General features: G+C 42.3%; 1 protein-coding gene across 1 annotated transcript; it reads right to left on the bottom strand.

Annotated features, from left to right (window-relative positions):
• Positions 1–7,281: 7,281 nt before the first annotated feature.
• On the bottom strand, positions 7,282–15,441 carry LOC116655678 (circumsporozoite protein-like). Its single transcript, XM_032453544.2, has 3 exons — positions 14,969–15,441; positions 14,676–14,894; positions 7,282–7,339 (listed from the first exon to the last, which is right to left on the bottom strand). The coding sequence occupies exons 1-3, from the start codon at positions 15,439–15,441 to the stop codon at positions 7,282–7,284; spliced, it is 750 nt and encodes a 249-aa protein (XP_032309435.2).
• Between the last annotated feature and the right edge of the window lie 244 nt (positions 15,442–15,685).

The raw sequence follows: 15,685 nt of genomic DNA on the forward strand, positions 1-15,685 counted from the left end.
AAAACGAACCTAGCTTTACATCAGCACAATTTAAATCCTTCCTACAGCGTTCTGGTATTTCAATCCATTACGCAGACCCCAGACATAGCCTTTCAAAAAGCTACAATATGACAATTAATTCAGTAACAAATCAGAAACCATACGACATTTTATTTAAAAAAATAGATCACAATGACTTACCATTAAAATTACAAACAGCACAAACTAAAATGTTAGATTATTATAATAAAAATAAATTAGATAAATTATCATGTAGGAGTAGTAGTATACGAAAAAATACACGGAGAACGAAATAAACTAGGCCCAAGATTTAAAAAACAAGTCATTAATGAAAACCTACCAAACAAAGTAATCATTAATAATAGGAAACGAGCTATTCATAAAGACAACATTAAATAACCCATATTTTACAGAAAATGGAAATACCATTTATCATCACCATTTTGATAATCAATTGTCACTCCGAAATAATCGACTACAATAACAACGAATACCTACTACTGAAGAATGAAAACAATGTATTGACGTATGACTCATTTGAGGACCTCTTTCATATCACAAACCTAAGTTTTTACAAAGAAATAATTAGAATAGAAGATAAAAATACTAACAACAGCAACTCAGACTCAGACTGGGACATTTCCCAAAATCTAAACATTATTAAAATTCTTAGGTCCCAATTAATACCATCAAGAAATATAAGGGACATTAACGAATTGGGCACAGCATGGAAATGGCTAGCAGGTACACCAGACCATGACGACTTAATAAGAATCGAAAATAACGAACTGGCAGCAAACAATAACAAACAATTCACAATAAATTCACGTATATTTCAAGAAGTCCAACTTATGACCAAAATTCTTAACACAATCGTTGTTAACAAAGAAACAAAAGTAAGACAACACCGACTACAATTAATTACACTTGATATCCAAAATTTTATCGATACAATCACTTTAGCAAAAATGGACATTTTTAGTACAAAAATACTAAACGAACAAGACATTAAAGAAATATTTAGACACGAAAATAAACCAGTTGAACTATCAGATCTGTTAGACATCTCCACTTTTAAAATAATAAAACCCCAAGACCTACTTATAATATATATAAAATATCCAATATCATTATAGGTGGGAGAATGACTGTACTCAAGGAGACAAATAAATGCGTGAGATTTTTTTCGGACAGTAACATAAATAATCATCGGAGATGACCGAGTATGTCGGGTGCGCTGCTAAGGACGGCATCCGGAGCTGCAAGGCGGGATCAATTACTATTAATTATTCTATCTATTAATTAATAGATCAATTGATAAACATTATTTAGTTTGTGATTTGTGCGCGAAATGTAAAAATCTATTTGCATTAATAGCGATTGCAACAATCGCTCATACATATATTACCCTGATATATAGTAGTTGCACAAAGGGTTGTGAATTATCAATTAAGAATCAAAGTAAATTAAAATTTTTTTTTGCGAAAATGAATCCGTTTTCTGAGTGTGCACTCCTGGATAGAAGCTCTTTTTGAGGCCAAGTGCTATTTTTACATAATTCTGCTTCCTTTTCTGATTCTTTACATATTTTCAATTAATCATATGCAATTTTCTATTTACACCTATTTATTAAAACTCGGGATCTTTCGTAGCTCTCTCCCCTTTACTAACTCTCGCCTTAATTCACCATTTATCACTGTGGACGGAAGTCCACGAGGTGACGACCTGCATGCCTAGGCGTGCGCGAGGAAACTGTATATAGCCGAAGAATTAAACATTTTTTGTAGGCAACCGTTCTAAATGAATGATATACCAATCGAAAGGTATTGTTTCAATAAGATAATTTTTGTCAAAACATATTTCAAAAGTTATTTGGTTTGGGAGAAATTAGGGTGAAAGTAAAAAAATTTTTAATCACTAAAGTGGGGCTGGTGGACACATTTTAGTCCCCAGATAGAATATTTTTAGCATTCTAGAGCTAAATACGCATCGATTGGTACCTCAACCGACCTTATCCGACATTTCATTCAAAAGTTATTCAAAAAATTCTTTTGAAAAAAAATTTTTTCTTCTTCTTCAAAATGAAGCCAGTTGTCGGTTTGTCGGTTTGTCTGTTTGCACTATTTTTTTCTTAAAAATCCTGAAAAAAATTGGAAAATGTTTGTTACTATCATATGAGCAACTATTGTTCTACAACTTTTTAAAACACCTTACGTCAAAAAATTAAAAAAACTTTGTTAATGAAAAAATTCATAACTTTATAATTAAGAAAGATATTAAAAAGAACCTTTACACCGTTGAAATGGTTTTTTAAATGTCAATTTCACTTTCTTTGAGACCGAACGTCTATATAGTACACAAAAAAAAATACACTGAAAATAAACTTTTTTTTACGAAAAAAAATTATTTTTCAAAATTTGGTCGGCTGATCTTTTTTATATTGCACGTGGAGATAGCTTTTGAGATGACGCAACTTTTGATATATCGCTCATATCTGGCAAAATCCGTAAACTCAAGATATAGTCCTGTAAGTGCAGCTACCCATTTTGTACAGCCTCCTGTGAAGCTTGCATTTACTTATACATGTGTGTGTATTTGATTGGCAACTTTGCTTTTTGGAGTCTGCATATATTTGGTCAATACTCTAAAAAATATGGAGTATATCTTTTCAGATTTTAGTTTATTAGTATTATTTAAAAATAAAATCCAAATAAAAAAGGGCTTATAAAAAGTAAAACGTAAACATTGACTCAACTTGGACTCGAACCCAGGCCCTCCGTGTTAGGAACCACGACGCTCTCCACTCGGCTAACCTTGAACTTTGTTGCGTGATGGCAACTTTTGATGTAATTCTGCTTTGTGTTTCAGTGTCTAATGTCTCAATGAGAAGAATGCAAAATTGTATGAGTAGAAAGCTTTATATGCATATGCCCCCACTGAGCATATAATGCATATAAATAAAACTCTGCTTTACTTAAATTACAGCCACCACCGTTTTGGGCCAAATCATGGATTACAAGCTAAAAAAAAAACCAGGCAAACTAACTCCGCCAATACTTTTCTAATATTTATTATTTTATATCGCACACCCAAAATAAATTGTTACATTCAACAATTGGTTTAACTAGAAAAACTGGAAAAACGTAATTTCCAGTTTTTTTAATTTTTTATCTTTGCGCATTTATTTTAGATATAAGACATGTTTATTATATGATTGATCGGATATGCCATAACTTTGTTTTTTTTATAAGTTAGAAGGATGGGACTTAGTACAGATTGCATTTTGGGCAATCTTATCCGATTTGCAAAATTTTATTAGGATAATTGGCTTAACTTAGTTGTTTTTGAAGCTAGAATGATGGGACTATCTATGGTTTCCGTTTTGGGCAATCTAATCCTATGTTTCATAAGAATCGGCCAACTATATCCTATACTTGCCTAACTGAACGATTGGAAATGGCACAACCAATCTATTTTTAAAGATGCTTGGGGCTGTTTTGCAATATTTTTATTAGAAATTTGGTTGATGGTGAAATTCTCATAAGGATCGGACAACTATATTGGATCCGATATATATAATAATAATATAAGCTTCTGCTTAACTGCAAGGGTATATCAACTTCGGCTCCGCTTGAAGTTAGCTTTCCTTTCTTGTTTTTTTTTATAATTTATTTTATCGTGGAACTCTCATAAGAATAGGCCTCTCATCTGTTAACTTGTTAAAACAATTTGGTTTCCCACAACTACGAAACAATTTTGGATTTTAAATACATTTTTGGGCAAATTTTTAATTAAAATTTTTAAACTAACCAAATTCCAAAACCTTTGTAAATTAAAAATACGTAAAACTTCAGCTATCAAAAAATTCTTTACGTCTTTGGAAATGTTTTTAATTATTCCACCTTCTTGAATGTCAATATCTATAGAGTTAAAAAAAAAAGAGTTTTGATGTTTATCATGCTTGTCCAGAGGTTACTTCCATATATGTATATATATTCTATATGTTATGCGTTCTATTTTAAATAATTGAAGATCAATATATACAAAAAAAACAACTGATATTATATAAAAAACCTCTTGACGAGGTAAAGTACCGGTGACGAACCTGCATGTGAAGCCCAAAATATCTGCTATCAATTTTAGTGACGAAAATATCCTATATAGGTGTACAAAATTGCATATAAAAAATATTCTTGTTCGGCACGTGACTGAGTTTTTTTGTTTTTTTTCTTGCACGTGTCGAACAAGAATATTTTTTATATGCAATTTTGTACACCTATATAGCATATTTTCGTCACTAAAATTGATATCAGATATTTTGGGCTTCACATACAGGTTCGTCACCGGTACTTTACCTCGTCAAGAGGTTTCTTATATGATTAACCTTATTGGTACAGATGTTGAAGGCTAATATGTAGTAGAAAATAGTATGTATAATATAAATTATTACTAATATTTTCTTTAATAAAGTTGAAGTTTCTAAGTCACGACTTATTGAAAGTATGATATTAAAACTGTTTACTTCTTCTTAATTGAAAAAAATGTTGTTTAACAAACCGTAATTGTAAATGAGCAAACTGTAAATCTACTGATTTCAAAAAGAAAAAAAAAGGAAGGAAAGCTAACTTCGGGCGTAGCCGAAGTTGATATTCCCTTGTTTTCGTTTGGCAGTTTGGTTAACGCTTATATTATTATATATATATCGGATCGTATACTTGGCCGATCCTTATGAGAATTTAACCATTAAATCAATTTTTTAAAGAAAATGTTGTAAAAAGCCCCAAGCATCTTTAAAAATAACAAGGTTGTGCCATTTCCGATCGTTCATTTATATGGCAGCTATTGGATATAGTCGGCCGATCCTTATGAAATTTGGCAGATGGGATTAGATTTTCGGAAGAGCTTGGGCGCGCTCCCAAAAGCGCATGCGCCTCAATAACAACACAGGGCATGTGAAACGCAAATAAAATTCATAAATTCCAGATAACTTAAAACACCTGTAAGCTATAACCGCTAAGAACACCACTCCATTCGCTGACGAGCTAGAGCCGGAAATTAATGTGTGCAGGATTAGTAGCTTGATTTATTGATTTATTGTTTAACCTCGTAACTTTTAGACGCATGCAAACACTCGCAGAAGAGCTGGAAATGAGTAAGCGAATTTAAATGTCGCCACGAGGCCTGCATATGGCGATTTCATAAATAAAATTGAAGGGAAAAGTTCTAAACGTTGTGCCATTTCCGATCGTTCAGTTATATGGAAGTTATACGATATTATAGGCCGATCCCTAAAAAATTTGGCACATCGGATTAGATTTCAAATACAAATAACAACAAAATGCATGTAAAACTGGGAGGCAGACAGAAAAGAACAAATGCCGCTGCAGCAGAAAAAATTATCAATATTCTAATCGGCTTATTTGGTGGTGCTTTTCTCAACATCCTGTGGGACATTGAAGGATGGGCCTTCAATAACAATTCTGGAAGTTAAGCAGACACATCTTCGCAATGGATTATTCCACGACTTGCGTAGTTGCATTCTTTAATTAGTAGTACTTGTCCCATCTAGGAATCACGCATGGTGAAAAAGCAAACAAACTTCTTCCAAACCTTTGACCAAGCGTTGCTCCCCCAATAGATCAATGTGGCAATCGAGTTCTCGTAACAAGTGCAGGGGGTCCGGAACGTTGATTCCTTTTTCAAGAAGGAAAACAGAAATTACCATTCATGACCTTAAGCCGGGGGCTCGCATGCTTTATTAAGCTTTTCAGCGTTATTGGCGATGATACGATTTCATTATTGGTGAAAGAATGACTGTACTCAAGGAGACAAATAAATGCGTGAGATTTTTTTCGGACTAAGCCTCGTTTGTTAGAGCATGTAATGGACGATCTTCCGAAGGAGAGAGAGAAAGGTTATCAGGTTTTTGATATAACCGGAATTAATTTTTGCGGTCCTTTCTTTTATAAGTCAGAGGTTCGCAACAGGATCCCCATAAAATGTCACATCAGGGGTTTCATCTGTTTCACGACGAAGAGCTTGTAAGGGATCTGTCCACCGCCGACTGCATGCACTGAAGAGATTTATTACTATCAGGAAAAAATTCCTGTACATACGTACAGAAAACGACTCTTCTTTTGGCTCTTCTTCATCCTTTTTGGTATGATTTTTTTCATATATTTTCTATCTATTGGTGTATATATATTTTTGTTTCTTCATGATATATTTTTTTGTTGGTTTTTTTTATTATTGTGTTTTTTCTCCCAATATTTATTTTTTTTCTCATCCAGGCCCACCTGCCAGACGACGCCCCATCTGCGAGTCTTCTTCCTCCGTCGCCTGGCCTCTCCTTCCACTTTGCGCCGCAGCTCTAGCGACAAACTCTCCAGCGGCACCACTTCTCCGCCTCCTGCCGAGTCGGACCTCCTAAGAAAGGGCCTTCTCCGGACACGACGACTTCCGCTCCAATTTCGACCTTGCCTTCGGGGCTGGCCACCCCCATGGACATCGCGCCCATGGCTCCATGTCCTCCTCCACTGCATTATCCTAGAGGCGCGGGGTGGGTGGCCTCGGTGGCACCCACTTCCCACATGGACACTGTCGTGGCTCCGGCTTTTGTCGGATCCGCGCATCGATCGCCTCCTTCTCAGGGGTGGCTCTGCTCCGCTGCTATCTCCGGCGCGCCGCCCTTCTCAGCATCGCTGGACGATCCTTCATCGCTGCCGAGCTCCACCGCTGGGCCGCCTCCTCGACCATTTCTTTGGTAAATTTTTGCTTGGCTCTTGCCAAGTCCAGAAGCGCATCCGCCTCATGCCTTTCCTGGCATTTTTACCGACTGTAGCGAAGCGCCGTCAAAGATCCATCGTCCTCCTGGTCCTCGCGACGTCATTACCCTTAGGTCCCTCCCTCTTGTCCGGAGCCGACGCCATGTGAGAAGCTAAAACACCGTCAATTTTCGCAGAATACGTGCTAAGGCAGGACTTCACGCACACATTAACAGATGCTCCATCCGCAGAACATTTGGTTCCGCAGAACTCGCCAACATTGGCTCAGCATTAGCTCAGCATTGGCTAAATCCCGGGTCAACCCCCCTTAGCTGCAGAATCTGGTTGATGTCAAAAGAACAAGGGCACCATCTTAGTTAGCATCAGTAATCTCCAGCGCTCTCCCAGTCTCCAGGGCTGAAATGAACCACCTGAGCGTCTCCGTCATGATCAAGTGCGAATGACTGTCAATAGTCGTCCTAAACAGGGCGCAGAAATCCAGCCGGCATAGTTGCCGCTAAATGTTGGCATCGGCAATGGAGGCAATGTTGGAGCAGGCATGTATGGAGTAGCACCTTTGATACCAAAAGCGTAGAGTCTACAGCAATTCTCATGGAACGCTTGGCAACCTCCACCTAGATGTCAACGTGCACGTCCGTAGCCAGCTGAGAGAACTTCTAATATAAATCGCTTCTGATATCGATCCAATATATTGTAAAGAACTGTTTTTGTTAGCTTTTGCTCGCAACAAATGCCGCGGCTAGCTCACAGAGTTTGGGGGAACGTTCCACCGAATTTATGTATTCGACGTGATTGCCGGAGCCAAGAAATAACACAGGGTTCTTTGTTTAATAAATATCCCCTTTATTGCGAAAAATGTACAAAAGGGTGAATATCATCTGCTGCTTGGCTGAGCCGACCGGCCGCTCGTCCTCCCCGTCGATCCCCGATCCCCGCTCCGGGTTGGTGCCAATACACACGCCCTCCCAATGCTTGCGCCCAGCAGGACGTGTAGTCTTGGTGCCTTGCGCCGAAATGGCTCACGGTTCCCTCCGTTTGGACTCACATGCTCCAGCTGCGGGGCTTGTGCTGTCGTTGTTGTTGTCGTCGCTGCTCTGCTGTCGTCGCTGCTCCCTCGTCATCGCTGCTCCCTCGTCGTCGCTGTTCCCTCGTCGACGCCGCTGCTCCCTCGTCGTCGCCGCTCCAATGCTGCTTCCTTCGCTGATCCTGTCGCTGCTTCTTCTTTGCGGGTGCCGTGAACCTTCGGTATACTTGGCTCACTGGGAATGCCCTTTCGCCGGGGCCGGCACCTAATCCGTGTTAGCAGACCGATAGGTTCTCCTTCCAGGCATACGCCGGGCACGATGCGCTTCTCGGTGACTGGCGGCTGGATGAGGGCACGAAGGGCCTACCTACCCCGCAGGACACGCCCCCGATTGCGTTCGCCACTCGCCTCCAAACACCTGCGTGCATACGCTCCGCTGGATCTATGGCAGACCAGAGGTTTTGGCGTCGCGTCTCCTTTAACTCCAGGTGATAAGCTGTGCATACGCCCCAGCGCATGGATCAGGATTTTATTGACTCTCCCGGGTTGTCCCAGTTTGGTTTCACTGTTGAGCTTGAGTTCCCTAGCTGGCTACCCCTCGCTTTACAGGATCACACCTCGAATTGAATGTCAGACTTACCCACGGGGCCACAGGAGGTCTTTCACTCAACTCTTCCAGCTTCCCTAAAAGACTCGGTCTCGATTTGCTCCAGGGGCCCTTCTTTTATAAGCCTTCGCTCCACTGCTCTCACCGTTAACTTTCTGCAATTCCCGCCGCATTTCTATCGGCGGGCTTTCTTTATTTGCCCCCCCCGTTTGCACCACTTGGGCCTTCGATCCGTATAGTTATTTCGGTGCATTCCGGCAGGCATCTTTCGTAGCATGTTCTCACCCACCCCAAGTGGAGAGAGAACATTTTTTCTCTCAACATAGACTTTGCTCTCAAAAAACTTCTCGAAAATCTGGAAAAAACTGGAAAATTTTCATCTCGCTTAGGACTTTGTGGGTGGAACTTTTAACTTAGAAAATATTATTTCATGAACAATTCAACGTATATTATTTAAGTTTACCAATTTATGTTCGATAATAATTTTATTGAAGTACAAAATTTTAACATAGCTCAATATTTAATGAAAAATATTATTTAAATAAGAAATTTGTGTTTTTACATTAACTGATGGCAGCAAAAAAAAATATCTCGCGTAATTAGTGTGCAAATATTTTCAGTTCTGGCTGTACTAGTAATTTGGACGTCCCAATATCTTTATTTGTAAAAATCTTAAATAATTTGTTTTTATTTTAAATTTATTTTCAGCTTTTTGTTATTTCTTTTTTTTTTCTTTTCAGTTTTATTTATAGCTTTTTATGTTAAGTTAAAGATAAATAAGAGTAATAAATAATAAATATAATGAATAATAAATAAATATGACAAACAACGCATTTCGAATTAAGTAAAAATCAATGGGGATGGAAAAACAAAAACAAAAACCAAAAGCAAAGCAAAAAGCAAGCGAAATTTTTTTTCAACCAGAATTTCTCTGGGTAAGATTTCTCTCTGGGTAAGATCTTCCCTAGCCGGTAAGCTTGCGCCTAAGTACCTTCTTTTTCCGAGCGCCAAGCATATTTATACTCGCTCCGCTGGGTGATAAAAGCGACCACGCCAAAGTAAATCGGAATGATGGTTTTCCGCAGATGGGAGTGCGCCACGCACTTCATTTCCTACCGCGGGATGCCCGTTTGGCGAGCGCCAGTCACGACTTGGCCATCGGACTTCGTCCAGATACCCCTGCGCCCCCCTTGGTCATTCCAAATGCATTTCTGTGTTTTCTGCATTCTTCTAAACACAGCTGCGCAATCGTGGGGCGCTTCATTTCCGCCGTTCCCGCTCTCTCCTATAATATTCGAGCGCGGCCGCGGAGGCCCGCCCGGGACCGTTACGTTCCACGGTGATTCCTTTTTCTCATTCTTCTGTGCGCGACGCCTTGCTGGTTCCTCCGCCCCTGCTGCTGCCCCCGCATGCCGTCTGTACTCACATTTCTTCTCTTCCGTTCTTATTAAACACTGCCGCGCTGGCCCGTATGACGCCTTCGTGCTCGCTTGCCTGTTCCCCCCCTTGCTGCTGCCCCCCTTGCCACCAGTCTTGGCGTGTAGGAGATCTAATCTCCTCACACTTTCCCCATCTTCCGGAACGACAGAAGCTTCCTGGTTCCAGCTTCATGTTTGTTTTTGTTTTGTTCATCTTTTTTTGTTTCTTCCTTTTTTTTGCCGTGGATAGCCCTATTCACCTCCCCACTTCTCCCCCCTTATGCTGTTGTGTATATATTTTTTATATATTTTTTTTTCTTTTCTTCTTCCTCCGGACCCTTATGCTTCCCTTTAAATACATTTTTTTTCCATATTTTGTTTTTTTTTGTTTATATTCTTCTCAATAAAGGAAAAAAAATGTTGGGACTTGTGCCAGCATCAAATATCATAATTATTTCTATTTAAGTCTCTCAGTGTAACTAGCCGCAGCGGTCCACTAATTGCCCGTTATCAGCTGTTCCATTTTCTTGTTTCTCCCAGATTCGATTGCGATTTGTTGTTCTTTTGTAGTGCATAAACTTTGGAAGCTTTGGTGGAGCTTCTGCGCAAGCTCTTAGGTTTATGCATATTCCGTTTTGTTGGGATCGGCCGTTGCCGTTATTTTGGGGTTAAATTGACCCAATAAAAATATTGAAATCGAATTGTAGAGTCTTTATTATTTCGGTCGCTATTAAAACTCTGATAGCTCAACATTTGGTGACCCCGACGTGATCGCGCTCTAATTGATTTGTGATCATTAAAGTGATTAAAGGAAACCTTGAAAAGGAAAACTTGTTGCTGTTGTTTCCATTACATTGCACCTTGCACAAAAACAAATTGCATAATGGAGTCTGGAGACGTAGCTGGTGCCTCGGTTCCTGCAAGCAAGGAAAGGCTTTTGCGGCGAAGAGCAGAGGTGACCTACCAGGAGATGGAAGCCCTGTATAATAAGGTCAAGGCTGCAGAACAGAAGGAAGATTTGACCATCATGGTACTGGAGCCGTTGGAAATTTTGTTGCGCAAGAAATTTACCACATTCCAGGATAAGTTAGAGCGATTGAGCTCTGTTGAAGTTGGAAGTGAATTATGCTGGAAATTCTCCCAGCTTGCCGCTGATGTGCGCTTTGTCATTCAGGTGGGAATGGCAAAGCACTCCATGAGGGTACCTGCACACTCCACGCGTCTCGACGGCACCAATGGTCCCACTGCTTCGTCAATGGCAAAACCAACCATAGCGGTTGTGAAGGTGCAAGATGGTCTGTTGGAAAATTGTCGCTTATGCAGTCAGGATTCTTCGCTGGACCGCGACATCCAATCGGGTTCTCAGGATTTGAAATTGGAGCGAAACCTGAACAACGATCACGATAGCCAGGACGTGTCCAATTGCGTCTCATCAGTGCCCCTGCTATCCACCGCTCCCCCCGTGGTCGCTATTTCAACGTCGCATCTGGCAGTTGTCTGCGATGGATTTTCTGAAGCTGCTGTACTCAATCCCTCTTCTGGCCCAGGATTTGGATTATTTTCACCGTTGCCGATTAAGTCAGCGCCCAGGTCTGACTCCATTCTGGACTCTAGGCTTCACCCTTCCAATGGGGGGAGGTCGTCCGCATCGCTGCTGCCGCCGTCTGCAGCTGCCAAGGTGGCTGCTGCTCCACCCGTGAAGGCTCCCGGTCCTGCAATCGAAAGGTGCGCCGACGCGCAATTTCGGAAAGAAGTTTCCTTCCACTCTCGCCACTCTATTGACGGCTGGCTCGAGCGCTCTCTGGATCTCTGGACGGCAGCCTGAAACTGAGAATTTGGGATTTTGAGATCATCAGCAATATTATGTGATGAAGATGTCCCATGCCCCTAAGGATTTTTTGTTGAAAGATGAAATATAACGGGGGGAGGATGTTGGGACTTGTGCCAGTATCAAATATTATAATTATTTCTATTTAAGTATCTCAGTGTAACTAGCCGCAGCGGTCCACTAATTGCCCGTTATCAGCTGTTCCATATTCTTTGTTTTTCCCAGATTCGCACGCGCTTTGTTGTTCTTTTGTAGCGCATGCACTTTGGGAGCTTTAGTGGAGCTTCTGCGCAAGTTCTTAGGTTTATGCACTTGTATATTCGGTTTTGTTGGGATCGGAAAAATATTGAAATCGAATTGTGGAGTCTTTATTATTTCGGTCGCTATTAAAACTCTGATAGCTCAACGTTTGGTGACCCCGACGTGATCGCGCTCTAATTGATTTGTGATCATTAAAGTGATTAAAGGAAACCTTGAAAAGGAAAACTTGTTGCTGTTGTTTCCATTACATTGCACCTTGCACAAAAACAAATTGCATAATGGAGTCTGGAGACGTAGCTGGTGCCTCGGTTCCTGCAAGCAAGGAAAGGCTTTTGCGGCGAAGAGCAGAGGTGACCTACCAGGAGATGGAGGCCCTGTATAATAAGGTCAAGGCTGCAGAACAGAAGGAAGATTTGACCATCATGGTACTGGAGCCGTTGGAAATTTTGTTGCGCAAGAAATTTACCACATTCCAGGATAAGTTAGAGCGATTGAGCTCTGTTGAAGTTGGAAGTGAATTATGCTGGAAATTCTCCCAGCTTGCCGCTGATGTGCGCTTTGTCATTCAGGTGGGAATGGCAAAGCACTCCATGAGGGTACCTGCACACTCCACGCGTCTCGACGGCACCAATGGTCCCACTGCTTCGTCAATGGCAGAACCAACCATAGCGGTTGTGAAGGTGCAAGATGGTCTGTTGGAAAATTGTCGCTTATGCAGTCAGGATTCTTCGCTGGACCGCGACATCCAATCGAGTTCTCAGGATTTGAAATTGGAGCGAAACCTGAACAACGATCACGATAGCCAGGACGTGTCCAATTGCGTCTCATCAGTGCCCCTGCTATCCACCGCTCCCCCCGTGGTCGCTATTTCAACGTCGCATCTGGCAGTTGTCTGCGATGGATTTTCTGAAGCTGCTGTACTCAATCCCTCTTCTGGCCCAGGATTTGGATTATTTTCACCGTTGCCGATTAAGTCAGCGCCCAGGTCTGACTCCATTCTGGACTCTAGGCTTCACCCTTCCAATGGGGGGAGGTCGTCCGCATCGCTGCTGCCGCCGTCTGCAGCTGCCAAGGTGGCTGCTGCTCCACCCGTGAAGGCTCCCGGTCCTGCAATCGAAAGGTGCGCCGACGCGCAATTTCGGAAAGAAGTTTCCTTCCACTCTCGCCACTCTATTGACGGCTGGCTCGAGCGCTCTCTGGATCTCTGGACGGCAGCCTGAAACTGAGAATTTGGGATTTTGAGATCATCAGCAATATTATGTGATGAAGATGTCCCATGCCCCTAAGGATATTTTGTTGAAAGATGAAATATAACGGGGGGAGGATGTTGGGACTTGTGCCAGTATCAAATATTATAATTATTTCTATTTAAGTATCTCAGTGTAACTAGCCGCAGCGGTCCACTAATTGCCCGTTATCAGCTGTTCCATATTCTTTGTTTTTCCCAGATTCGCACGCGCTTTGTTGTTCTTTTGTAGCGCATGCACTTTGGGAGCTTTCGTGGAGCTTCTGCGCAAGTTCTTAGGTTTATGTTGGGATTTGTTGGGATCGGAAAAATATTGAAATCGAATTGTGGAGTCTTTATTATTTCGGTCGCTATTAAAACTCTGATAGCTCAACAATATACCTTTTTTTTAATTTCTTGTCATATTTTTTCATTTTTTTCTTATATAATTTTTCTTGTTATATATATTTTTTAAATATTTATACCCTTGCAGAGGGTATTATAATTTTGGTCAAAAGTGTGCAACGCAGTGAAGGAGACATCTCCGACCCTATAAAGTATATATATTCTTGATCAGGATCACCTCCTGAGTCGATATGAGCATGTCCGTCTGTCCGTCGGTCCGTCTGTCCGTCTGTCTGTTTCTACGCAAATTAGTCTCTCAGTTTTAAAGCTATCGAGTTGAAACTTTGCACACATCCTTCTTTCCTTTGTGGCAGTATATAAGTCGGAACGGCCGGGATCGGTCGACTATATCCTATAGCTGCCATATAACTGATTGATCGGAAATGCCATAACTTCGTTGTTTTTTAAGATAGAGGGTTGGAGGGATAGAGGGTTGGACTTTCCATACATGTTATATTTGACCAAAATATCTTATGTACAAAATTTCATAAGGATCGGCCGACTATATCCTATAGCTGTCATAGAACGATCGGAATTGGCATAACTTTGGTGTTTTTTAAGTTAGAAAGATGGGATTTGGTACATATTCTATTTTGGGGAAAACAATCTGATCTGCCAATTTTCATAAGGATCGGCCGACTATAAACGATCCGCTATATATCTAATAAAATAAGATGGGTGGCGCCACCTAGCGGACTGCGACTGAACTGCAAGGGTATACAAACTTCGGCTCCGCCCGAAGTTAGCTTTCATTTCTTGCCAAATTTAATAAGATATGCCAAATTTTATAAGGATCGGCCGACTATATACGATCCGCTATATATCTAATAATATAAGATGCGTGGCGCCACCTAGCGGACTGCGACTCAACTGCAAGGGTATATCAACTTCGGCTCCGCCCGAAGTTAGCTTTCCTTTCTTGTTTTTCTTTGATTTCAGTGTGTTTTTGTTTTGTTTCCCTGCCCCCTTTTTTTAATTCAATTGTTTAAAGTTGGGCTTATTTTCGTTTTTTTTTGCGAGACAATATTACAGTTTTCGAGTGACGCGTTTCCCATTTTTGCCTCCGCGCACCCGGAAACTCTCCCCCCCCCCCCTCCCCTTGCCAGACCACGCTCCAACAACCCTCCTTCTGCCTCCTTCTCGTCTTCCGCCTCCTTCTCGTGGTCTCTTCCTCCACCTTCCTTTGCAGCTATGGCGGCCAGTTCTGCTGTTGCACCGCCCCTCCGCCTCCCGCCGACTCTGCCCTCCTTAGGATTGGCCTCGGCGGCCTTTTCTCTGGGCAGGATGATTACCGTGTCATCACCATGGACCTCGCGTCCATTGCTCCTGGTCCTCGTGCTCCTGGGGGTGCGGGGTGGGTGGCCTCGCCGGCTGCCACTTCCGGCTTGGCCGCTCCCGTGGACCCGTCATCCTACTGATCGTTGCGTCCAGCGACTCCTTCATAGCCCACCGGATCCGCCGGGTGGCCCTGCTCTGCTGGCATCTCCGGCGCGCCGCTCTCTTGAGCATTGCAGCTCGCCCCGGCGCCACCTTCCTTCGTCGGACAGCCTCCTTGGCCATCTCCGGGGTCAACCTTCTTCTGGCCCTTGCCAGCAGCAGGGTTGTGTCCCCCTCCCTCCGACCTTGGCTCCTCCTCCGTCTCCTGCGCAGCGCCATTAGCTTCATGCTGGGCCGGTGGTCCTCCTCCTCGACTGTGGCCGTGCCCACCGGGATTCCTCGGACTCCGTTCGACCCCTGGGTCATCACCCGGAGGATCCTCCTCGTGGCCCGGATACGCCGGACGTCCCATCCTGGCATGTCCAGGATCTCCAGGTCCCTCTCGTCGGAGGAGTCCACCGGCGTTGTGTCTGATGAATGCGTCCATACTGGGCGTGTTGAATGCGTCCATACTGGCTTGGGTTAAGGGAAAAAAAAGGCCGGCCGGTGTCCACCGGGATCTATTGCCGTCTGGAATAGATCCGTTCTTGCTGTTCTTGTGTCCACTTCCATGCTCCCGTTGTGGGTCTCCTCCTTATTGCTTTCTCCGTTTCTTCGCGTAATTCCGTTCTCGTGTATGTGTTCTGCGTGTTCCTATTTTTGTTGATAAATATATATTTGTATGTTCTCCTTTTTTTCTGTCCTACGCCTGCGGT

Source organism: Drosophila ananassae (assembly GCF_017639315.1).
Source record: "Drosophila ananassae strain 14024-0371.13 chromosome Y unlocalized genomic scaffold, ASM1763931v2 tig00000060, whole genome shotgun sequence".
Taxonomy (NCBI): domain Eukaryota; kingdom Metazoa; phylum Arthropoda; class Insecta; order Diptera; family Drosophilidae; genus Drosophila; species Drosophila ananassae.

What these genes read in the sequence shown, in the direction of transcription:
- LOC116655678 (XM_032453544.2), bottom strand. Translation starts at nt 15,441, where the DNA reads ATGGACGCATTCAACACGCCCAGTATGGACGCATTCATCAGACACAAC. An exon ending in GTCGCTGGACGCAACGATCA is followed by an intron (nt 14,895 to 14,968) that starts GTAGGATGACGG and finishes CCGCACCCCCAG; the next exon opens with GAGCACGAGGACCAGGAGCA. An exon ending in GAGAAGGAGGCAGAAGGAGG is followed by an intron (nt 7,340 to 14,675) that starts GTTGTTGGAGCG and finishes TTGGTATCAAAG; the next exon opens with GTGCTACTCCATACATGCCT.